We start from the raw sequence: 26183 nt of genomic DNA, 5'->3' as shown, positions 1-26183 counted from the left end.
TGTTTAAAATGTGTCAGTATTGTCCTACACCCAAGGTTACACGATGAGCCGTGTGTACCCAAGGTTACACGATGAGCCGTGTGTACCCAAGGTTACACGATGAGCCGTGTGTACCCAAGGTTACACGATGAGCCGTGTGTACCCAAGGTTACACGATGAGCCGTGTGTACCCAAGGTTACACGATGAGCCGTGTGTACCCAAGGTTAGACAGTTTTTTTAAATTAAAATGTATTATTTCAACTTTATTTAACCAGGTAGGCCAGTTGAGAACAAGTTCTCATTTACAACTGCGACCAGGTCAAGATAAAGCAAAGCAGTGCAACAAAAAAAGAGAGTTACACATGGGATAAACAAACGTACTGTCAATAACACACAAAAAAAAATCTGTATACAGTGTGTGCAAATGAAGTAAGGAGGTAATGCAATAAATAGGCGAAGTAACTACAATTTACACGAGTGATATATGTACAGATGAGGATGTGCAAGTAGAAATACTGGTGTGCAGAAGAGCAGAAAAACTCAAACAAATATGGGGATGAAGTAGGTAGTTGGATGGGCTATTTACAGATGGGCTGAGTACAGCTGCAGCGATCGGTAAGCTGCTCTGACAGCTGAAGCTTCAAGTTAGTGAGAGAGATAAGTCTCCAACTTCAGTGGTTTTTGCAATTCGTTCCAGTCATTGGCAGCAGAGAACTGGAAGGAAAGGCGGCCAAAGGTGGTGTCTTTAGGGATGACCAGTGAAATATACCTGCTGGAGTGCGTGCTACGGGTGGGTGTTGCTATAGAGACCAGTGAGCTGAGATAAGGCGGAGCTTTAGCTAGCAAAGACTTATAGATGACCTGGCGCCAGTGGGTTTGGCAACGAAAATGTAGTGAGGACCAGCCAACGAGAGCATACAGGTCGCAGTGGAAGGTAGTACATGGGGCTTTGGTAACAAAACATATGGCACGGTGATAGACTACATCCAGTTTGCTGAGTAGAGTGTTGGAGGCTATTTTGTAAATTACATTGCCGAAGTCAAGGATCGGTAGGCTAGTCAGTTTTACGAGGGTATGTTTGGCAGCATGAGTGAAGGAGACTGTTGCGAAATAGGAAGCTTGATTCTAGGTTTAACTTGGATTGGCGATGCTTAATGTGAGTCTGGAAGGAGAGTTTACAGTCTAACCAGACACCTAGGTATTTAGAGTTGTCATATTCTAAATCAGAACCGTCCAGAGCAGTGATGCCAGTCGGGCGGGCAGCGATCGGTTGAAGAGCATGCATTTAAGAGCAGTTGGAGGCCACGGAAGGAGTGTTGTATGGAGTTGACGCTCATTTGGAGGTTTGTTAACACAGTGTCCAAGGGCTAGATGTATACAGAATGGTGCCTGCATAGAGGTGGATCAAAGAATCACCCGCAGAAAGAGTGACATCATTGAGAAGAGAGTTGGCCCGAGAATTGAACCCTCTAGCATCCCCATTAGAGACTGCCAGAGGTTCGGACAACAGGCCCTCCGATTTGACACACTGAGAAGGTACGGTGGGATTCGAAATGGTCGGTGATCTGTTTGTTCACTTGGCTTTTAAAGACTTTAGAAAGGCAGGATGGATATAGGTCTATAACAGTTTGGGTCTAGTGTCTCCCCCTTTGGAGAGGGGGATGACCGCAGCAGATTTCCAATCTTTAGGAATCTTAGACTATACGAAAGAGGTTGAACAGGCTAGTAATAGAAGTTGCAACAATGGCGGCGGATAATTTTAGGAAGAGAGGGTCCAGATTGTCTAGCCCAGCTGATTTGTAGGAAATCCAGATCTTGCATCTCTTTCAGAACATCAGCTGTCTGGATTTGGGTGAAGGAGAAGCGAGGGGGGGCTTGGGCCAGTTGCTGCAGAGCTGGAAACCAGGTGGAAAGCATGGGCAGCCGTAGAGAAATTCTTATTGAAATCCGATTATCGTGGATTTCTCAGTGTTTCCTAGTCTCAGTGCAGTGGGCAGCTGGGACTTTAGTGTCCCAAAACTTTTGGGATGAACCATGTGGAGGCAATTAAATGTAATTTATTTTTAAATTAGGCTGTAATCCAGTCTCCCTATTGGTGTCATCATTATTCAAAATACTTTCAAAAGGAACATGTGTACATCAGGATTGGTCAATTCCATTTCAGTTCCAGGCAATTCAGGAAGTACACACATTTCAATTGGCATATTCTTCAGTGGAATCAGGTTTACCTTCTGAATTGACTGGAATTTAAAATGGACCCCAATCCCGATGTACATGACATCCACCGTGCCTTCCGTGCCTTGCCTTCCCCCACACATTTGTTGTGTTACAACAGGGGTCTAAACCTTTTCTAGAGAGCGACTTTAAAATAACATTTAAACACTTTTCTTTTAGCTTTTCTCCTCTGAAACTCTTCCCCAGGTCCTTACACGATACAGTAGTGCACTGGTTTCTTTCAGTAAACCTGGTGAAATAATTGTTAATAAAGAACTAAGGTGGGCCCTCCCAAAATTAAATTTTATATTTTCCCAAATTATGTTTTTATTTTTTTCAAAATGTCAAATTGTTCAAAAGAGAAACAACTAAATTTGATGTTCTGCGTCCATTTCAATGCTTAAATCACATCAGAACACTTTTTTTTTTTAAGTAGAAGAAAACAAACTAATTTAGTTGCGCATCTGGAGAGTGAGGAATGTGCAGTCTAATGTGCCGGGCTAGCGATGCTTCTGTACTGCTGCTCAAAAAAAATACCCAATCCATTTTAATCCCACTTTGTAACAAGATGTGGGAAAAAAAGTCAGAAAGTGTTCACACCCCATGAAGGCACCGTAACCCTGCCGTACGCAGTCCAATTCCAACAACAACAACATAATCTCAAACGGCAACACTTAAAGGCACGCACACTCATGATGCGGTCGTTGATGTTCCGGCACAGCTCTGCGTCCTCCAGGTTACTATTATCGATTTCAGTGGCCAGGCTACTGGCGGCTCGGCTGTAGGAGCCCGTCGCAGACATCAGCCACTGGACAGACAGCGACTTAGGCAACAGCTGGGGCTGCATCTGGAGAGAACAAAATTAAGATCAAAGGAGAAATGAGAACATAGGCAAAACAAGCACCGGGATCAAATAGAGGTCAATTTGAGACAGATTAAACAACGCAGAAAACAAAATCCTAGACGGGTAGACATGGAGAAAGGAAAACAAGACAGGAAAACTAAACTTAAAATTATAATTCTGCCATCAAGTTCACATTACCAGACAGTGAACATGTCCTTTTCCCCCACTCGCTGAGCAACTCCTGCACAGCGCTGAAATTAAGCAGATCGGACTCGACTTACACTCTGCACTTTTTTGATCTTGGAGTTAATGGCGAACACATGGGTGCGGATCTGGCGGGTGTATTTCTCCACATCCAGGTGCAGCAGGTGGTCGTGGACCAGCCGCAGGGCTATTCTCCCGGCAAACTGCCCTGCGGACACCGCCAGCTTGGCTACCTGGTTGGACGTGGCACCATACAGCTTTTCGCGTGTATCATCCAGTGTCCCGAGGTATGGGTATTCCTCACCCTGATTAAAGAGTAAAGAATGTCAACAATTACAGGTAGAAATCAAATGCTAAACAATGACTGTTATTACTCAAAATGTGGAGGGAAAACTGGGTTCATAAAATAACGAGAGGTAGTAGCAAAAACATTTGTTATATTGTCATAGAAAGAGAGAGTTATCGGTCATATTACACCAGATATTTTTAAATGCAAAGCCTGATGGAACGAACAGTGGAATCTGACAGGAATGGGATCAAGGACCTAATTGTTGTGGTTCCCAGGGGCCATCTTGGATCAGAGGATTAGGAAAGCTTCCCTGACAGGACCTGATTCTCCAGGTCTGAGGAGGACCTTCTAAAACAGGGGTACGCAAGTACTATTTGAGAAGGTCTGGTTACACAAATGTCCTAGATGGCGAAAGGTCCGGCTGGATATTGTCATTCATCAGAGTAGTAACAAACCCCACCCACCCACCCACCTTGCAACCCATGTAAACTGTTCACACCCCTGTTCCTGACAGACTGAAAATGTTGCCGTTTTAAAGTTAAATGACCTGCAATTCAACACATTGGTCCGTTTATGATACCAGGGTCCCGGCCCATATTGACCCCGTTGTGGGTCCGCTTCCATACCGCGGTCTGCCAGTTGAGTACAAGGGTTCTAAAAATGACTATTTCTATGTGTATCGTGATGTACTGCTGAGACCATTATGTAGGCCTTGTAAAGGCACTTTTCACAAACTGACCTCTGTGGTGAAACGGAATGAGACCGATGGGATGCCGGAGAAGGTGATGAAGGGATAAGCGGGATCATTTAGCCTCAGAGGCTCCATGCTGTTAAAACATAAATAACACAAAAAAAACATGGACTACACAATCATACAAATATGGCGGTGAAAAATGTTCCCTAATTCTATAAGCGATTCAATTAACTTCAATGTGGGATCTGCTTTAGAATAAAACATTTCACACGTTGAGCCACACACTGTTATGATCTTCCCAAAGTCCCACTTACACTGCTGCCTCCCAGTTGTGCCCGGGGACTGCAGAGTAGAGTGTACCGGAGTCACTGAGAGTGTTCACCTGTAGAGAAGAGCAGCACAGGTTTCAAAACATCTCAAGGACACGGCTTCATAATGAAAGGAGAAATCCTGTCAGATGATCTGCTGCTACGTGAAACTAACCTCCCGCAGCGTTCTCTGGATGAGTGTGTTCATTAAAGGGCTGGCCGAGGCTTTGAATGTTGGGAAACCTGGGGAGAGAGACATTGTACAATTCAAGAGGAAACCATTTCACCTTATTACTTTAGGTTTTCAATGTATAACCTTTGCAACTGTAAACTGTCATTGGCACCGACCCAAACAATGCATTCGGTGTACAGAAATCAAATACACTATACATGCCTGTTACAACTCCATCCAGGTTGATGTAAGAGAAGGCTTTCATGTTCAGAGAAGACAAATAACCCTGAAAACAGAAATGAGTTGAGACCAATTAGGTATATAAACCCTGGATTAATGATGCCATGTATTTGCCAATGAGAGGCTTTGAAACCACCGGTCAGCCATATTGGCATTTCCTAGAAGGAGCCGTTTCTATGGGAATAAATGGAATTCTACAGCATTTCAATTAAAATGTTTCTTAGGGGGGAAAAAAATACCTGAATTTAAATTATTTTTGCTGTTGTAGGAGGGACATTAACCTTACGGGCTCTATTTTAACTAACGCAAATGGTAAATCTAAGCGCTGACGGTAGCGCTATTAAGTCAATCCAAAATGTTTTAGTTATTTTCACAGCCGTTATTATGAGCGCAAATAGCTAGCAGTGGCGCGAAAGGGCTGGGGGTTTTGATGACACTCGGTGCGACGAGTGTCTGGTCACTACCTGACCAATCAAGGCGTTCCATGGCTTAATACTACAATTTGTTGGTCTTCAGTTCAGTAGGTTATTGTCAGTCTGCATTATCAAGTGCAATTCAGCTGGGGGCACAGAATATTCTTGTCCTAGTCCATTGTGGATTGATACTACAGTTTAAATAGCATAGGCTACAGTAATGAGTGATAGCAACAATAAAAATAAAAACATTTAAGTTGTGTAGTCAACATTGTTGTATTTGGCATCAACGAGTATATGCCTTTAACCACTTTTCCTTAGAGAGATATAGATATATATATATATATTTTTTAAATACTAGGCTTCCGTAAATTGTATTGTAGGTGGGAGGCACATTATCAATAAGCAGGTGTTATAGCTGGCTTAAAATATTTCATACCTCATGAATATTTAATACCTCATGAATATTTAATACCTTTTTCAATATTTGTATGAACATAAGATTCAACAACTGAGACAAACTGAACAAGTTCCACAGAACTTGAATGTGTCCCTGAGTAAAGGGGGGGGGGTCAAAATCAAAAGTAGCACTCAGTATCTGGTGTTGCCACCAACTGCATTAAGTACTGCAGTGCATCTCCTTCTCATGGACGGCACCAGATTTGCCAGTTCTTGCTGTGAGATGTTACTCCACTCTTCCACCAAGGCACCTGCAAGTTCCTGGAATGGCCTTAGCCCTCACCCTTCGATCCAATAGGTCCCAGACGTGCTCAATGGGTTTGAGATCCGGGCTCGTCGCTGGCCATGGTAGAACACTGACATTCCTGTCTTGCAGGAATTCACGCACAGATGAGCAGTATGGCATTGTCATGTCAGGTCATGTCAGGATGAGCCTGCAGGAAGGGTACCACATGAGGGAGGAGGATGTCTTCCCTGTAACACAGCGTTGAGATTGCCTGCAATGACAACAAGCTCAGTTCGATGACGCACCGCTCCAGACCATGACGGACCCTCCACCTCCAAATCGATCCCACTCCAGAGAACAGGCCTCGTTGTAACACTAATTTCTTCGACGATAAACACAAATCTGACCATCACCCCTGGTGAGACAAAACCGCGACTCGTCAGTGAAGAGCACTTTTCGCCAGTCCTGTCTGGTCCAGCGACTGTGGGTTTGTGTCCATAGGTGACGTTGTTGCCGGTGATGTCTGGTGAGGACCTGCCTTACAACAAGCCTACAAGCCCTCATTCCAGCCTCTCTCAGCCTATTGTGGACAGTCTGAGCATTGATGGAGGGATTGTGCGTTCCTGGTGTAACTCGGGCAGTTGTTGCTGCCATCCTGTACCTGTCCCGCAGGTGTGATGTTCGGATGTACCGATCCTGTGCAGGTGTTACACGTGGTCTGCCACTGCGAGGACGATCAGCAGTCCGTCCTGTCTCCCTGTATTAGGCGTCTCACAGTACGGACATTACAATTTATTTCCCTGGCCACAGTCCTCATGCCTCCTTGCAGCATGCCTAAGGCACATTCACGCAGATGAGCAGGGACCCTGGGCATCTTTCTTTCTGTGTTTTTGAGTCAGTAGAAAGGCCTCTTTAGTGTCCTAAGTTTCCATAACTGTGACCTTAATTGCCTACCATCTAAGCTGTTAGTGTCTTAATGACCATTCCACAGGTGCATTTTCATTAATGGTTTATGGTTCATTGAACAAGCATGGGAAGCAAGTGTTTAAACCCTTTACAATGAAGATCTGTGAAGTTGTTTGGATTTCTACAAATGATCTTTGAAAGACCGGGTCTTGAAACAGGTCCGTTTCTTTTTTTTTTACTGTTTTTTTCTTCTTCTCGTTTTCATATTGTCATTATGGGATGTGTGTAGATGGGTGAGAAAAATATTTACACGTTAAGCTTGCTAAAAATAAACGCAGTTGACAGTGAGAGGACGTTTCTTTCTTTGCTGAGATGTGTGTGTGTGTGTGTGTGTGTGTATATATATATCTTATTTACATAAGTAGACGCACCCGAGGCAATACATGTTATATCCCCTTTGGCAGTGATTACAGCTGTGAGTCTTTCTGGATAAGTCTAAGAGCTTTGTACACCTGGATTGTACAATATTTGCCCACTATTCTTTTCAAATTTCTTCAAGCTCTGTCAAATGAGTTGATCATTGCTAGACAACCATTTTCAGGTCTTGCCATTGATTTTCAAGTTGATTTAAGTCTAAACTGTAACTAGGCCACTCAGGAACATTCACCGTCTTCACGGTAAGCAACTCCAGTGTAGATTTGGCCTTGTGTTGTAGATTATTGTCCTGCTGAAAGGTGAATTCATCTCTCAGTGTCAGGTGGAAAGCAGACAACCAGATTTTCCTCTAGGATTTTGCCTGTGTTAAGTGCCATTCCATTTTTCTTTATTATCCTGAAAAACTCCCCAGTCCTTAACAATTACAAGCATAACCATAGCATGATGCAGCCACCACCATGCATGAAAATATGAAGAGTGGTACTCAGTAATGTGTTGGATTGGATTTGCCCCAAACATAACACTTTGTATTCAGGACTAAAATATTTTGCAGTATTACTTTACTGCCTTGTTGCAAAAAGGATTAATATGTTTATTATGTACAGGCTTCCTTTCCTGTGTTTGAAATTAACTGCTAGACTGAAGGACCTTACAGATCGTATGTGTGGGTTACAGAGATGAGGTAGTCATTAAAAAAAATGATGTTAAACTCTATTATTGTAACTTATTATGTGCCTTGTAAAAACATTTTAAAAATTTAAAAAGTTTCCTGAACTTTAGGCTTGCCATAAAAAGGGATTGGATACTTAACATTTAAGCTTTTTATTCATTTGTAAAAAAATAAAAAATAATAATAATAATCTAAAAACCTAATTCCACTTTGACATTATGGAGTATTGTGTGTAGGCCTGTGGCAACAAATATCAATTTAATACATTTTAAATTCAGGCTGTAACACAACACAATGTGGGAAAAGTTAATTAAATAAAAAGTAAATACTATCTAAAGGCACTGTATATAAATCATTGGTTGAGACACATACTCAAGTAAAAAACAATTGTTCTAAGGTTTGAAATGGCATCAAGTGCCGTTCTTACCTCCAACCACTCGGTGGCGCCAACACTCCCATACTCTCCAGCACTCCAGCTGGCAAAAACTATGCTCCTCCTGGGCTTGAAGCCATCTGTCAGAGGGGGGGAAAAAAAGACAGGAATCATGAGGACGAACATCATTATCGCCATCATTCACAGTTGGTTGCCTCCTTACAGGCTATGGGGAAATGTTTCTTTTGTATTGTGTAATCGTTCCATTTTTCCCCCACTATATCTGTACTGTAAGTCATGCATGTAGAATACAGTTCATTCGGAAAGTATTCAGATCCCTCTACTTTTTTCCACATTTTGTTACGTTACAGCCTTATTCTAAAATTGATGAGGGGGAAAAACTATTTAATCAATCTACACACAATACCCCATAATGACAAAGCAAAAACATGCTACATTTTTTTTTGCTTACTTATTTAAAAAAAACAATTATAATAATCACATTTACATAAGTATTCAGCCTCTTTGCTCAGTACTTTGTTGAAGCACCTTTTGCAGAAATTACAGCCTTGAGTCTTCTTGGGTATGACGCTACGAGCTTGGCACACCTATATTTGGGGAGTTTCCCCATTTTTCTCTGCAGATCCTCTCAAGCGCCATCAGGTTGGATGGGGAGCGTTGCTACACAGCCATTTTCAGGTCTCTCCAGAGATGTTAGATCGGGTTCAAGTCCGGGCTCTGGCTGGGCCATTAATTGACATTCAGAGACTTGTCCTGAAACCACTCCTGTGTTGTCTTGGCTGTATGCTTAGGGATCGTTGTCCTGTTGGAAGGTGAATCGTCGCCCCAGTCTTGAGGTCCTGAGCAGGTTTTCATCAAGGATTTCTGTACTTTGCTCCGTTCATCTTTGCCTCGATCCTGACTAGTCTCCCAGTCCCACTGAAAAACACCCCCACAGCATATTGCTGCCACCACCATGCTTCACCGTAGGGATGGTGCCAGGTTTCCGCCAGACGTGATGCTTGGCATTCAGGAATCTTGTTTCTCATGGTCTGAGAGTCTTTAGGTGTCTTTTGGCAAACTCCAAGCGTGTTGTCATGTGTCTTTTACTGAGGAGTAGCTTCCTTCTGGCCACTCTACCATAAAGGCCTGATTGGTGGAGTGCTACAGAAATGGTTGTCCTTCTGGAAGGTTCTCCCATTTCCACCAAGCAACTCTAGAGCTCTGTCAGAGTGACCCTCGGATTCTTGGTCACCTCCCTGACCAAGGCCCCTCTCCCATGATTGCTCAGTTTGGCCGGGCAGCCAGCTCTAGGAAGAGTCTTAGGGTTTCCAAACTTCTTCCATTTAAGAATGATGGAGGCCACTGTGTTCTTGGGGACCTTCAAATGCTGCAGACATTTGTTGGTACCATTCCCCATATCTGTGCCTCGACACAATCCTTTCTTGGAGCTCTACGGACAATTCCTTCGACTGTGGGAACTTACATAGACAGGTGTGTGACACTTTCCAAATCATGTCCAATCAATTGAGTGTACCACAGGTGGACTCCAATCAAGTTGAAGAAACAGCAAGGATGGTCAATGGAAAAAGGATGCACCTGAGCTCAATTTCAAGTCTCATAGCAAAGGGTCTGAATACTTTTGTAAATCAGTATTATGTTTTAAATTTTTTATTAATTAGCAAACATTTCTAACAACCTGTTTTCACTTTGTCATTATGGGGTACTGCGATGTCCTTATGGGGTACTGCGATGTCATTATGGGGTACTGCGATGTCATTATGGGGTACTGCGATGTCATTATGGGGTACTGCGATGTCATTATGGGGTACTGCGATGTCATTATGGGGTACTGCGATGTCATTATGGGGTACTGCGATGTCATTATGGGGTACTGCGATGTCATTATGGGGTACTGCGATGTCATTATGGGGTACTGCGATGTCATTATGGGGTACTGCGATGTCATTATGGGGTACTGCGTGTCGACTGCTGAGGATTTGAATTTGTATTTAATCCATTTTAGAATAAGGTTGTAACAAAATGTGGGGGAAAAGTCCAGGGGTCTGAATGCTTTCTGAAGGCACTGTGTGTGTGTGTGTGTGTGTGTGTACATTCTTCTGTCTGTGTATTTATTGTAAGACGATGTCAGGACCACTTCACCAGGTCAAATTCCCGGTACATGTAAATGTACTTGGTAAATAAAATGGTGATTCTGGACTAGGATTTATCTATATGACCCTTTTTAAATCTATAAGTCTTCTCCAGTAATGTGAACAGAAACCCACGGTCACTTCAAATATGACTTCATTGACAACAACGCTCCTTGAGATTTGTGGATTACGTTAGAATTAACCCCAGACACTGCATGAACACATGATAATTGATTGAAAGCTCAAGGCACTACAGTAGAGACCTACACTGTATATCCATTCTGTCTATAAATGTACATTTGAGTCATTTAGCAGACGCTTTTATCCAGAGCGACTTAAAAAGGAGAAATTCGGGTTAAGTTCTTGGCTCAAGGGAACAATTTCACCTTGTCGCTGTGGGGATTCAAACCAGTGTCCTTTTGGTTACTGGTCCAACGCTCTAAAGCGCTTAGAGACCTGTATCCATTCTGTCTATTCTATGGCATTTATGGTCTGGCTTGTCATCTATCACCCACCATTTTTCACCATGTCTGAGATGGTGCGGGCCAACTCCACCAACACACTGGTGCCCACTGTGGAGCTGGCGAAGCCTGGACCCCAGGCATCCCTCTGAGCACCCATAACCACAAAACGATCTACAGCAAGGAAGGCAGAGACACAGCATATTTAAATTGTGTAAAGGATTAAGACAGTTGATCTATTAGATAGCAGTTAGCCGCTCACAGATAGCCTCTCAAATTAGGGTCAATCCCATTTAATTTCCCTTAATGGAAATGATGTACATGAAATGAAAATGGTTAATTCTTTCAGATCTGGACTATGCATCAATTCACACATTGAATTTCAATTAAATCTACTGACTTGCCTACAGTTGAAATGAAACTGACCCCAAAGCTACCGTCAAATTACCTAAGAACTACACAATACTAGGGACTCATGTTTCTTTCCACAGGGCCTTAGGTCAACCATACCTGGGTCCACAAAGCCTTTGATGACTCCAAACACGTTGACGATCAACTTCTCAGCCAGGACGTTGTTGACCTCCACCGTGACCATATCGTCATTATCTCCCAGTTTTCCTACCCCTCCCCAACCTGTAGGGGCGCTTTTCCCTTCCATTTCCCTGAGTTTCCAGACAAAGATTTGGTGGGAAAATGTTAGGCACTGATCTAAGGTCAGTTTCACGGTTTTAACCCTTAAAAATGGTCATGGTTAGGATAGGAATGGTATGATGTTCCTAGATCTGTGTGTAAGCCCCAACTTCTACTACACTACGATCAGTTGATGGAAACCTACCTCATGATAGTGGTGGCCATGTCGAATGTGATGGTCTGGGCCAGGATGCTGGGGAGGCCTGAGGACTGGACAGGGGGAAACTGGGTATGGTTGAAGGAGGGGAACCCGGGGGTGTAAGGGTCGCCAGAGCCAAGATGGACCTGGATATGGAGAAACAGAGACACATGACAGGGTGAGCCCTGACCTTTGTGTTTTGATTTGGCCCTGCACTAACATATCCAATTCAACTTATTGCAAAACCCTTGATAAGTTCGATCTGGGGTGTAATCATTAGTCCCAAAAAAAACTCAAGTAGGTTCCTTCCCATTTTGGTTCCTAGTGAATACACCCCAGGTGTGTTGGTGCAGGGCTAGAACAAGAAGGTGCACTGCCCTGGCTAGAATATAGTGAGGGTGTCATCAGGTTACAAAGTGGAACAGAATAAGATGAGGCAACAAGAGGTACACAATACACTACTGTATCTTTAAATGTAATTTTTTTACATTTAACTAGGCAAGTCAGTTAAGAACAAATTCTTATTTACAATGACGGCCTACACCGGCCAAACCCGGACAATGCTGGGCCAATTGTGGGCCGCCCTTATGGGACTCCAAATCACGGCCGGTTGTGATACAGCCTGTATTTGAACCAGGGTGTCTGTAGTGACGCCTCAAGCACTGAGATGCAGTGCGCCACTCGGGAGCCCATAAGTAGTAGATAGTGCAGATATACCCAACAATATATGTGTGTGTCCAGTTAACTTCAGTAATGGCTGGGAATGCAAATCATAAGTACATTTCATAGAGCAAAATGTCTGCCTCACTCACATGGCCAAAGAGCTGAGTGGAACCTCCGATCCTTCTGTCGTCAGCAGGGTAGATGAGAACAGCAGAGGCATTCAGCTTGGCTGCGTTGGCCACCTAAGCAACGAAGAAAGGAGGAAGCATGGAATGGAAAAGCACGAGAACAGAACCCTTTTACGCTTAGCAATGACACATCACCTTGTGTTATTCAATCAAGTCCATATAGGCTCCAATAGATTTACCAATACAAACTAGACTCGTCACACTGACACTAAACCTCCAAATGAAGAGAGATCAATGACCTTATTAAAAATTCAGCCGTATGCTTATGAAATATCTCAAGGAAGTATGTTTTTGTTTCTTCTTGTGCAAATTCCCTCACCTTCTCAGCAAAGCTTATTTTTCCAGATCTGACCAGAAGGACCCTCCCGTCCAAGGCAATGTTCTTATCCTGCAGTTTCCTCAGGTCGTCCATCTGGCCGTAGTTGCCGTGAAGTACTGCGCCCTGTGAAAAACAAAAATAGAAATTGAAACCGGTCTTCAGCTCAAATTACTCTGCAACAATTAATTCATTAATATGGAGGTACTATTATGGAAAAATACTAGGGTTATGCAAGGTGTACTTAGCACAATTAGCTAAGCGCTTGAAAAATAAACTGAATGACTAATGTGACTCATGTAGTATTTTATAGTATACAATATGTAAATTATTAGTATCAGCTCTATTGTCAAGCTTGAAATCAACTGAAATGCTCCAAATTTGTTCATTTCAATGTAAAATAAATAAATAAAAATGAAACAAAAAACACTGGATTTTTTTTCAATGATTACCTTTGCTGTTCCAGTTTTGCTGTAGGCCAGATATCCCCTCAGTGTTCCAAGGTCAGACCCTTTGAAGGTCACCATGTTGGAGCCAGATGCAGGGGGATCCACAAGCTTGACATAGTGCTCGTCGGTCCACGTATACATGCCATAGTCTTTGAATCTTCCCAGCACCTTCTTGGCCAGCACAGTGTCTCCAGCAGAGCCTGCCTGATGGCTTTCACTAGCAAACTCACTGAGAGAGTGACAGAGAGAGAGAAGGGGGGGAGAAAGGGAAGGGGAGAGAAATATAAAATATACTTCCTTTATCCCAATGATGTGCCAATCATTATGCAGACAATTATCACGACTTCAAATGTTATTGGTCACATGCTTTGTTAACAGATGTAAACTAACAGTGAAACGCTTATTTACGGGCCCTTCCCAACAATGTAGAAAGAAAAATAATAACAAAGAATACACAATGAGTAACGATTACTGGTACCCAGTGTCTATAGCCAAGTTCAGAGTGGATGTGCAGGGGTACAAGGTAATTGAGGTAGATACTGCATGTACATATAGGAAGGGATGAAGTGACCAGGCAACAGGATAGATAAACAGTAATGGCAGCTTATATGAGTCAAGAGTTCAGTGCAATAAGGGTCAACGCAGATAGTTAAATAGTCGGGATAGCCATTGGTTAACAGTCTTATGGCTTGGGGGTAGAAACTGTTCAGGCTTCGTATGCAGCCGCCATACTGTCACAACATAACCGGTAGTAGTATAACATTGTAGTGCTATGTCCAATATAAAGTTGAAAAATGAGAGCAGACAAGCTTAAAAGGGATACTTTGGGATTTTTTTGCAATGAATCTCTTTATCTACTTCCCCAGAATCCACAAATTCATCCGACTCTGGGGAGGTAGATAAAGAGATTCATTGCCAAAATCGTGAAGTAACCCTTTAACGTTTACCCCAATGGGCTACTGGTGCAGTCACCTGAAGGCGCTCTCGAAGCTGGAGGCACTCATCTTCTCATCCAGGAGTCTCTTCACGTCATTCCAGTCCATGACAGGGTCCGCCTCCATCTTAACGGAACCCTGGGTAATGGATTCTTCAAAGGTGGACCTAGAGCAGCTGGGAGGAGCCAACTCTTTCTTCCGATGGGACAGGTAGCCAATCAGATAGCCTGAGAGAGAGAAACAGAAAAAAAGGGGAAGAGTGTCAATTGTAAAATAACCGCTGAAACCACTGTCAGCAGCAGCTATACAAAACCATCCGGGCAGAAACCAGACCAAGAGACGGTTTACCCCAGACGGGCCGGTTTACCCCAGACGGGCCGGATATATATATATATATATATTTTTTTTTTTAAGCTTTCGATGGAGGATTCTTATATTTTTTGTCAAAGACTAGGCTTAATCTTTGTCTGGAAAACGGGCCCTTAATCTGGTCATCAGTTTATCTGAACAGTGTTTCAGCCATAAATCATACGACAATGGAAGTGATAGTGGCAACTTGCACTGAGTTTTAGCTATCTGTGGCTAAAGTTAGCAGAATTTCATAGTGGCTTTTAAAGAAACCCGAAAAATGAATTAGAGTTTCTCCTGGCCAATAGACTACTTGGAGAGTGAAGAAACCAACCATCCTTCAACGTGTACTTTAATACAGAGATTGTGACTTTTACTGATACAGCATATGACCAATACGTGACTAACAGTGACTGAGGCACCAGCATGCAATTGTCCATTTTTTAAATGTCTGTTCTTACTGATGATGAAGATGAGGAGTACGGTGGCCACCATGAAGCAGACGCTCTTGGGCGTGCGCCCGGCCGGCCTGTGTACCACATAGGGTTCCTTGGCATGGTTGTGGTCCTCCCCCACGCCATTGCCGCCCACCTCCTCGTCCATGTCGGACGACAGCTTCATCTCCACCTGGCTGTTCTCACCCTCCATGTTCTGCGTCAGGTTGAAGCGCGTGTATGAGCGAGGCTCTCCATTGAACTGTGTGGAGACGGAGATTGATGAAGGAAGGAGAGCTGTTAAAATCCTCACATGCCATGTGATTTAGTGTGTTTTATTCAGCCAAAATGAAGACATTTTGAACATTCTTATACAGATTACCTTGTGTTTCACTCCCTACATGCCTATATACAGATGTATATTATTTAATGGAACAATCTTTATTTGGCACCAAATTTGAGCAAATAAAAAGTGATTCAATCGAGATTAACTACAGAATGTAATGCGATTGATTATTTTGAAGCCCTAAAAAAAAAAAAAAAAAAAGGATCTTATTATTGGCCGATATATCGCAATATTATTTGACTTCGTCATCTGTACCCGCAACAAAAACTCCAGTATTTTTCCTACCTGGTCTTCTTTTTAAATAGTGAGCCAATTTGTTTTCAGCACTTTTATTTCCATGACTGATCCCTCTGCAGCGATATCGTGAGCAATGTGTTTGGCAAAATCGAATCGCAATACATAGCGACTCGGCCCTAAGTATCGTGATAATATCACAGTATCGAATCGCAATACATATCGACTCGGTCCTAAGTATCATGATAATATCGTATCGTCCAGTCCCTGGCAATTCCCAGCCCTAATGTATAGTCTTACTAGGCTGGTACTATGTCACGTTATACTATAGTGCATTAATACAGTACGTCTGTGTCAATACATCAACTTGTCAGAGGTTGTTGAAACTCATTTGCATAATGTGTGCCACTTAAACACATTGGCTTTGTTTACTGTTTACTCAGGCAGCCTAATTCTGATATTCTGTCCCCCCCCCCAAAAAATAAAATAAATAAATAAATAAATATATATATATATATTTTATTTATTTTTTAAATCACCTTTATTTAACCAGGTAGGCCAGTTGAGAACAAGTTCTCATTTACAACTACGACATGGTCAAGATAAAGCAAAGCAGTGCGACAAAAACAGGAGTTACACATGGGATAAACAAACGTACTGTCAACAACACAATAGAACAATCTGTATGCAGTGTGTGTAAATGAAGTAAGGAGGTAAGGCAATAAATAGGCCAATAGTGGCAAAGTAATTACAATTGAGCAATTTACACTGGAGTGATAGAATGTGCAGATAAGGATGTGCAAGTAGAAATACTGGTGTGCAGAAGAGCAGAAAAACTAAAACAAATATGGGGATGAGGTAGGTAGTTGGATGGGCTATTTACAGATGGGCTGTGTACAGCTGCAGAGAGTAAGCTGCTCTGACGCTTAAAGTTAGTGAGGGAGTTATAAGTCTCCAACTTCAGTGGTTTTTGCAATTCGTTCCAGTCATTGGCAGCAGAGAACTGGAAGGAAAGGCGGCCAAAGTAGGTGTTGGCTTTGGGGATGACCAGTGAAATATACCTGCTGGAACGCGTGCTACGGGTGGATGTTGCTATGGTGACCAGTGAGCTGAGATAAGGCGGAGCTTTAGCTAGCAAAGACTTATAGATGACCTGGTGCCAGTGGGTTTGGCAGCGAATATGTAGTGAGGGCCAGCGAACGAGAGCATACAGGTCGCAGTGGTGGGTGGTATATGGGGCTCGGGTGACAAAACGGATGGCACTGTGATAGACTACATCCAGTGAGTTACACATGGGATAAACAAAAGTACAGTCAATAACACAATAGAAAAATCTGTATACAGTGTGTGCAAATTAAGTAAGGCGGTGACCAATCAGAGCAGAGCTTGTGCCTAAAAATCAGACAAAAGATCTGAATTGGGCTGCCTGTGTAAACACAGCTATTGTGTTACAATTTTATTGGAGTCAAATCAGTATAAAAACACACTACTTCCTCTAGACCAGCTTACTGAAACAGATTTTTTTGGCATAATAACATTTGTTTCATTGCCTTAATAATAAAAACCAATGCTCTTTTTGACTTGCAGCCTTCATCAGGGTAGCCTAGTGGTTAGAGCGTTGGACTAGTAACCGAAAGGTTGCAAGTTCATATCCCCGAGCTGACAAGGTACAAATCTGTCGTTCTGCCCCTGAACAAGGCAGTTAACCCACTGTTCCTAGGCCGTCATTGAAAATAAGAATTTGTTCTTAACTGACTTGCCTAGTTAAATAAAGGACAAAAAAATATCAATAGATTAGCACCATTCTTCACATTTCCAGTTGGCTCCTTGGTTGGAATGCGAGGTAGCAGCACTATACCTTTGCTTCGGGAATCACTTTAGAGTGAAGAGACCAATTTGCAAGTGTGTGACGTGTACTCATTTCACTAACATTTTAGAAAATTGTGGTGCAAGTATCAGTCAACTGAAACTAAAAGCAACCATTTAAAAAGACATTCAAAAGAGCTTTTGATTTGCAACCATTTTTAGACAGGATAATGAGACAAATCGTTTAGTAAAGGCTAGGGTAATTTCTTTAAAGTCTAGTACTTACAATTTTGGATATTGTCGACCTTGCGTGGTCCATGGTAGCTTCTCAGAAGTCTAGAGGGAACAAAAAAAAACAATTTGAGTGTGGAACAGGATCCATGCTAGAATAGAAATACGGAGTTTTGGGGAAAGGAAAATACTACACGTCCCAAAGCCACAGGTTTTCACTTCTTATTTGTGTATTCATGAACAGTTTCTTTCTGGCTAGTGGGGAGAAACCAAAGAAGAAAAGTCCCACAACTTCTCTGAACATCCACCAGGCTTCCTACGGTGTTGCCCTGAAGGATTGCGCTGTTCCCAGGCACTAAAGAGCACTGTTGAGGGCGTGAACCGGCCACAATCACACTGGCTCCACGTGAAGTCGAGGGGGAAGGAAAATAACATGATTACAAAAACACAAACTTCCCACGTGATTTTATGGATTCGCCAAAGAAAGCAATGTCTCTGTGTGAATGGAGTCCTGAGACCAGAAACACAAGACTACCATATCATTTCCTGGCTGTCAAGTAGCACCCATGATGAGCAACTGTTCTGAATAAGGAATAGGCTGTTTTAAACATTTTCGATAATGTGCTGTTATTAAGTCATTATTGCAGACCCCATTGCTTATTTGACTGGACAGACTATAAGTGATCTTGTACTGTACACTACTGGTAACATTAATGTAATGCTGGCCTAATTGTAAATTGTTGTAATTAGCCTAAATTAATTCATAAAATAATCCATTATTTTGTCCCATTGAAGTTACCATATAGTATTCAGTTTAGAGCAGTAGGTGGCGACAAAGTCCCACAATAATTGCTTTGCTTAGGGTGATATACAACTACTAGGCCTAATGGCTCAAATTAATATCGGAACTTAATCCAAATTAAATACATTCATTGTAAAGTATATATATTTATATATATATATATATATATATATATATATATAAATAAATAAATAAATAAATAAATAATGGGCAAAGAAATCGAAAGCTCTTCTAAATCATTGCCACAGCTGTGATGGCCTACGTCACTGAGAGGTTATCAACTTCAGGCCACTAGACGGGCCATTCATTATTCAGTTAACAATGATACATCACGATCCCCATCGCATCTATTTTTTATTTATCTTTTAAATACCTATGAATAACAACCACCTCCTCTATATTTGACAATAGGGCAGTCTGACTAAGTTAGCACACTGAATAAAGAACAAAGTGCAGAGATAACCGTCTATTTACGGTAAGTTGGGTTTTGACATGTTAAGTAAGTAAACCACTTTCTGGAAAGGAAACAGAGCATCCAGCCAACATGCTAAGTCAAGTTTATCGAACCCTCCTAACAGCTGTTTCGACCACAGAGTTACCGCAGTCATGATAGCAATTCCTCATAACACACTTCTCCTTTACTGAGAAAGACAAGCAGTAATTCATAACCAATGTTTCACGTATTACCATTCAAAACAATGCATCTCTGACAAGGGAGGATCTAGGCCTAGATACAAAAAAAAAAAAAAAACTTTCAAACCATGCCCAATCTTTCTGAACAATCCACATGTTGTTCAGGTCTTACCAAATGCCTAGCTAACTGTGTTCCCAATCAGCATGAACCTACCTAAATGAACCTCATTCACCTCTTTTCCCCATCACACCAAGCATCAATATTATCTCAATGCTCCTGAACCAATCACAAAAAAGATTGGAGGCAAGTGAGCAGAGCCCTCATTTACATTTCACTCATTTATCCACAGCGACTTACAGTTAAGTGAGCACATAGATTTACATTCTTTTTCACACTGTTCCCCAATGGGAATCGAACCCACACACCTGGCGTTGCAATCACCACGCTCCTACCAACTGAGCCACGCAGGACATGATCAGACTGAACACGGCTACTCTAAACAACTGCTCGGCAACCTTTTCTCCCAGTATTTCAACCACCTAAACAGCTCTCTTATGACCCATCTAGTGCAAAAAGAAGACTAATCAACCCTAGGATTGTGTTAGGGACTGAATGAATCAGCAGACAGTCAGTCCTTGTTTTTGTAAAGTCACCTCAGTAGAAAGTTGCCACAATGATTACTGTAGTAAGGCTAACCGGGCAGAACAGTGGCGACTGTCCGGACAATAAACCCCCGAATGACCTCTTGCGACATGTTCAGCCCCAATGGGGTGAGATTCCAGAAAGGACATGGCGTGACAGCGGAACCGTGGGCAAATGCCAGGAGACAGGCCTGCCCTACTTAGCAACCTCCAATCCTAGCCTAACTAAACAATAAATAAAATATAGGCCTATGATCTTAACACTACATTAGGTTAGCAGATATAAGCTCATTTCAGTTAGGCTAAGTCTGTCTGGCATGGCCTAGCCGTGTCTTCCTCAGCATATTTTTTGGCTACGGCTAGTAAAGGCTGACTTAGCAAGACTTACAGTAAAGGTCACAGAAACAGAGGAGATACTGTAGCACTATTCCTTGTGTTCCTTGGTAGCGTCCGCTGTGTACTTCGTGTCAGTTGCCCTGTCTAGCTCTGTCCTTTTTCTAAGTCTCCTTTTAACATTTATTTTAAATACACTAACTGTAGTACTGAGATTGTTTTTCAATGAAAAATGCATTATAAATTCAATGTATTATTATTATTATTATTATTATTATTATTATTATTATTACCGGTCCTTTTGTAAACTAGCAAACTTCATATCCACATATCATAATGTAGGCTGTAACCTCTTGCTGGCATATCATAATGTAGGCTGTAACCTCTTGCTGGCATATCATAATGTAGGCTGTAACCTCTTGCTGGCATATCATAATGTAGGCTGTAACCTCTTGCTGGCATATCATAATGTAGGCTGTAACCTCTTGCTGGCATATCATAATGTAGGCTGTAACCTCTTAACCTCTTGCTGGCATATCAAAATGTAGGCTGTAACTTCAACCCCTCGGCTTGCAGTGGAATATGTTGAGAAAAGACTGTTGGTCAAGTGGTTCTCTCATTAAAATCACACCGTCTGAAAGGTAAGCCATCAAAGCTTTAAGCCTACGTGCCAAACATACCCAGCCTTGGTAGGGTTAAAAACTTATCTGTAGGTCTTGCAGAATTGGTTAAGAGATGAAAAGTGTGACTACAAACACACAGTCACATACAATAACCAGGTTTCCATCCAACTTTTGTTTTTAAGTGAGTAAAGTACATGTCGGATAAATAAAAGAAGGTCACAACAGGCCTGATGGAAACAAATTGTGTCGGTAAACTTTCCAAATGTCGGCAAAAAACAAACAAAAAAATACGCTAGCCAAGGTGGGATCTTTTTGTGTCAGTCAAATTAATAAATGCGAGAAAAGGTGGCGGAAACCCCTTTACGCACAAATATTGATATAATAACAATTATATCGATGTAAACCTGGAGTCACGCGATTATGTGGTGTGGTCCTCCAACGACAACTCAGGAAATCATGCAGTTTATTAGGCTACAGATTAAATAAATGATGAACTTCACAGGGTGGTGAAACCACTCGATGATGAGCTTCCAATAAATATCGAGGGTGTTATTCTGGTGACATTGATGATCGATGCTTGGCTGCTGTTCGACAAATAATTCATAAGGATCACATCACGTGGGTAGCCTTAACCACACAGCATCTGCCAGCTGGTGACCACTGCCTGAAGACTTTGGCGCCAATAACCAACTAACCATGATCTTGAGTTTAGAATGCACATTTTATTTATTTAACTAGGCAAGTCAGTTAAAGAACATATTCATATTTTTAATGACGGTCTACACCGGCCAAATCTGGACGACACTGGGCCAAATATGACTCCCAATCACCTGCCCGGTTGTGATACAGCCTGGATATCGAACCAGGATGTCTGCAGTGACGCCTCAAGCACAGAGACGCAGTGCCTTAGACCGCTGCACAGCTCGGGAGCAATTAGTTTCAAATCAGCTGTGTTTGCTAGGGATGAAGACAAAGTGCGAAACCTCTCGAGCCCCTGAGGACTGGAGTTCCCCCCCGCCCCATCCCTGTTCTAGAGTGTAGGCCTCTACCTGCAAAGCCTTCAAAGTGTGTAAGACAGATAAAGCATGTGCTATCACCATGGGAACCGTGAATTCACCCTTGGTTCCCAGACAAACTGCTACACTGGGCCCGGGGGGGGGGGGGGGGCATGGTTACATCAATTCAAGGCTAAAGCAATACGCCTTGCGTATCAAGTTCTTCCTTGAAAAACAGACACATCTTCACCCGCTTTTTCTAACAGCCTAATAGCTCTTCTCTTTTCCCATTGTCAAGCAGACACTCACGATAGTGCTTTCCAACACGTCTCCCAGAAGAACCCGGGTAACCTTAAGTTCATAAACAGTCCAGAAACACAGCCATTTATCCCAGCTTTACGAGCGTGACTGAGTTAAGGCCTTAAGGCCTTCTACTGTAGCTAGCCCACGGGTTGACCACAATGCATTTCTATGGAACAGCATTTATCCATAAAGCTGACGATGTTACAGTGTTGTAAACATGCTATAACGTATGTAATAACCATTCATTTCTTCAATAATATCATGACAAATGCAGATATAGGGAACTGACTCCGTAAGCTGCGAGTTGACTGCAAACAGCGATGGGAAGTTATTTTAGTCTCAAGAACTGGCAACATGTTGTGAATGAACACAACAGTATTAGACGCTTACATGTCACAGTATGAGGCCTAAGCTTTCTGGTTGAATATGTAGCCTAACCAAAGTAACAGATCCTAGCCTATATCATTGCCCTTCGCTAAAGTTCTTCGACCACACACACAGGCAGACGTATAACAAAGGTTCTTCGACTCGTCACAATGGTTATATAGGAAACCTTTAGTCAGAATGGACAGCACCTATTAAAGTGAAGAGGAGCAAGTAAAGATTCCTGAAACTATTTCAGTTCTGAAAAGGAATCTAAATAAAAATTAAAAACTCAGGTTTTCCGAATGTAAAAGGTGTGACAACTGCAAACTTTGGTAGGTTCAGGTAAATTACAATATTTTTCACTCTGATGACAGATGTCATTCATTCAACCAGATCCTACCAAGTATAGACTAGTGCTTTTAACTCAAACTTTTGCCCAAGAAACAGACCTGCTATGAACACAAAAAGAGCAAGCCTGGAGCGCCAAAGAGACCAGAGTCCAGAATTCTAGCGCAAACCCACACAACAATTACATGAAAGCTTCATTCATCAAACATGGCCAATCCTGATTCTATAAGCTGCTGACATCTGGATTGTTGCCCACTAATCCTTGTTATAAGGAGTGAGAAGGGAGGTGGGGGGGGGGGGGGGGGGGGGGGGGGGGGTGTGAGGGGAGTCATATCTTCTGCTTCATTGTGCAGTAGCCGATCATGTGAGAGTCACATTGGGAAAAGTTCCCAGTTGTTCATGAGAATCAGCCAGGAGAACAGGCTACAGAGCCATACAGAGGCATCTCCATACACATTCAGTCTGAGATTACTGTGTTGAATATGAAAAGGCTAACCAATATTGTCAACACAAAAAACAGAATCTTCATTACATTTACGTCAATTAGCAGATGTTCTTATCCAGAGCAACTTACAGGAGCAATTAGGGTTAAGCACCTTGCGCAAGGGCACAGCAACATATTTTTTCACCTAGATATTCGAAACAGAAACCAATCTGTTACTGGCCCAACGTCCTTAAACACTAGTCTACCTACCTACCAGCCACCCATTCAACCACAGCCGTGAGGTGAACATCAAACGGGGGTCTGTTGTCAATTAGAATATTGTGGAGATTTTCTACACGGAGATCAACGACCTGGATGAATAAGGATATTACTTACAAAGTAGAGACTTCTAGAATATAATTGACTGACACACACAGCATAGAGATGATAACATGTGTGCTGTGCATAGTTAAGTTGCAACGCCATGTGTGTCAAAGGTTGTGAATAACAATACCTTTGTTTAGACATTCAAGAAATCACCAAGGTCATTACAGGATAGGGACGCCCGGGAGTGACTGGGACTTGTCAAGGGCAGGCATGCGCAGTAGGCTACTTGAGCTTGTCAAGTTCCCCTGATGCAGGTTCGGCTTCAATGTAGCCTACGTTATGGTTTTAAATAGAAATGTAGCATTCTGGGTCAAATGTTCTGCACACATTGGCATTGTGTATTTATTTGCAAACCGAGGTTAGTTCATTCATAGCCTATTTCAATGCAAAATAATTGCTCGACATGATTTGCGTTGAGATAATAAAGAATTTTGTTGGACTTCTACACGCACACTAGCGTTGAAAAGCTGGATTTGTTTAGATAAGTCTACTGTACCTGGCTATAGCTTAACAGGGCCTTTTAGCTTCTATGACCAGGAAGAAATCGATTATATAAACACAATGTCTGTTTCACACGATCTTGCTGATAGAGAATGAGATATTAGACTGTGGGGCGCGAAGGTTTACCCATGCAGATGAACTATCATTACGAGATTATGATTTGTTTTTTAAATGCTAACGTTACTAACTTCAATCCCATTTAAGAACCCTCCCTACTCGAGGTTAATTTTACTACGATATATCTAGGTAGCGAGGAGTCCAGGTCAACCAAGTGTGTGCATACCTCGTGAAAATAGGCTACTCACCATGTGCTGAGAGTAGCTACAGAGCACTCGACTCAACCGAACATGACAAACCTCCCATACAGAAGTTATGCCCAAAATGTACTCTTACAGAGCCTACGATTTCTCCTTATAGTCCAAATGACTGTTATTTTCTGAGGTAGACAAAACCACCAACATACTCCATCTAAAAACGTGAAGCTATACGGATATAGAAACAAAGCCCTTTACTTTCATATCACGTTAACATAATTCCACAAAATGCAAAAAAAAATATGCACTTAATGTACCCCGTTTTAAAACGGGTGTATCACAGTTGCAGCCGATAGTATTTTTCAGTGACAACACGTTTCTGGGCGGACTTCCGTTTCACACAGGTGTTCAAAGCACCTTAGATAATTTGCACAGGTGGTCACGGTCTTCCGTAAATACACGCGGTGTGCTGTAAATTTGAAAGATGTGGGAACACCAACCCTATAAAAAAAATGTGTATATCAATTTAACCTTTTGTTTTTTGAAAATTATTTCTAGCTAATATGAAGGATACGGTTTCCAAACCCATACTGCAAGCGATGTTTAATATTCAGACTGAGCATTCTTAAATGTGTAATGGAATTAACTGATGAGAGTCGTGGTCAAGGGCTACATTGTAGCCTAGATTTCAATAAGACTCAGAGCTACAATCATGATCCAATCAACCATTGACACCTGCCAACTAGCCTACATAAAACGATAGGCAAAAATAGTCATTATGACATGCTGGCAGTAAAACATATTTGGTTATATATAGCCTAATATATCCATATGCTCTCTAAAATCAAGGACGCCAATAATATGACGCTTTACGTTAACATTACTGTCATCATGGCCATTCATGGTAGTCAATCCATTGTATTGTTAGACTATTTCGGCTTTTTAAAAGCTACATTTATTATGATACGAATCTAATCACACCCTTACCGCTCTTCGATTGTGCCAATCGTCTGGTATTGTATGCTCCTTCGACCGGAGGTTTCTTTGAACGTTCACTATATTTTTTTCCTTCACTGGCGCAAGCAACCTTGAGCATGCTCTTTATGGATAGAAAAAAAAATCGAGTTCTAATAGATGAAAACGTCACTTCCTGTCGCACGTCTCCTCTTAGCCGAGGAGCGCTGGCCTTGCCATGTGTTCTAGTATAGAACTTCTAGGTTTGCGCTCTTGAGAAAGCAACGTCGGCAATGGTTTCTAGGCCTATGTGTTTTGACCGTTTAATTTGACACATTCACATGACATTGGGTGTTTGCACAACATTAGTGAGGATTAAATATATTGACATGTACACAGAAATGTAGAATCGTGGTCGCAGTTGATTTTGCTCACCCGGCGCGCTCGGTGGACTTCACTTCGCATTAGTGGTTGGTTCCAAAAGAGAAAACTGCCTGTTTAGCGTGCTAAATCAAGTGTATCTTCGCTTTTCAGTGTGACGACTTTCACGCTTTGCGCAGGAGTTTGCCAATGAACGACTGGCTGGCGGCATCATAGTCTAGGCTGCACACCATGAACAACCAACAATTCATTGTAACATTTTCATATACCATTCCGTCAATAAACAGATAATCTCTGAACATATAGGATTTATCCTAAATATGAACTGGTTTGAATGCGATGTGCAGGTTGCTCAAAATAAAAATGAAGGGTGTTCTTGTAACGATTTTTGTCCAAATATAATTTGGATAACTTAAT

General features: G+C 42.1%; 1 protein-coding gene across 2 annotated transcripts in view; it reads right to left on the bottom strand.

Moving 5' to 3' along the window:
- LOC139375827 (transferrin receptor protein 1-like) overlaps nt 1–25869 on the bottom strand; it is a 31388-nt gene extending 5519 nt beyond the window's left edge. Inside the window, exons 1-17 of one of the 2 annotated variants that reach the window (XM_071117724.1) lie at nt 25419–25869; nt 17876–17925; nt 15231–15465; nt 14459–14648; nt 13490–13715; nt 13041–13163; nt 12683–12775; nt 11877–12016; nt 11552–11703; nt 11096–11215; nt 8482–8567; nt 4928–4991; nt 4709–4776; nt 4540–4607; nt 4271–4358; nt 3320–3547; nt 2883–3041 (exon numbers count right to left, since the gene is read on the bottom strand). In XM_071117724.1, the coding sequence (XP_070973825.1) occupies nt 2883–3041; nt 3320–3547; nt 4271–4358; nt 4540–4607; nt 4709–4776; nt 4928–4991; nt 8482–8567; nt 11096–11215; nt 11552–11703; nt 11877–12016; nt 12683–12775; nt 13041–13163; nt 13490–13715; nt 14459–14648; nt 15231–15465; nt 17876–17908 (2073 nt within the window). In that variant the 5' untranslated portion in view covers nt 17909–17925; nt 25419–25869. Of the gene's footprint in view, nt 1–2882; nt 3042–3319; nt 3548–4270; nt 4359–4539; nt 4608–4708; nt 4777–4927; nt 4992–8481; nt 8568–11095; nt 11216–11551; nt 11704–11876; nt 12017–12682; nt 12776–13040; nt 13164–13489; nt 13716–14458; nt 14649–15230; nt 15466–17875; nt 17926–24482; nt 24801–25418 lie in introns of those variants that run through there. The other variant, XM_071117725.1, reaches the window with a different exon arrangement.
- Nucleotides 25870–26183: the final 314 nt, after the last annotated feature.

Source organism: Oncorhynchus clarkii, chromosome 20 (genome assembly GCF_045791955.1).
Source record: "Oncorhynchus clarkii lewisi isolate Uvic-CL-2024 chromosome 20, UVic_Ocla_1.0, whole genome shotgun sequence".
Taxonomy (NCBI): domain Eukaryota; kingdom Metazoa; phylum Chordata; class Actinopteri; order Salmoniformes; family Salmonidae; genus Oncorhynchus; species Oncorhynchus clarkii.
Note: the sequence above shows the minus strand (reverse complement) of the source record. Positions and strands in the feature narration are given on the sequence as shown.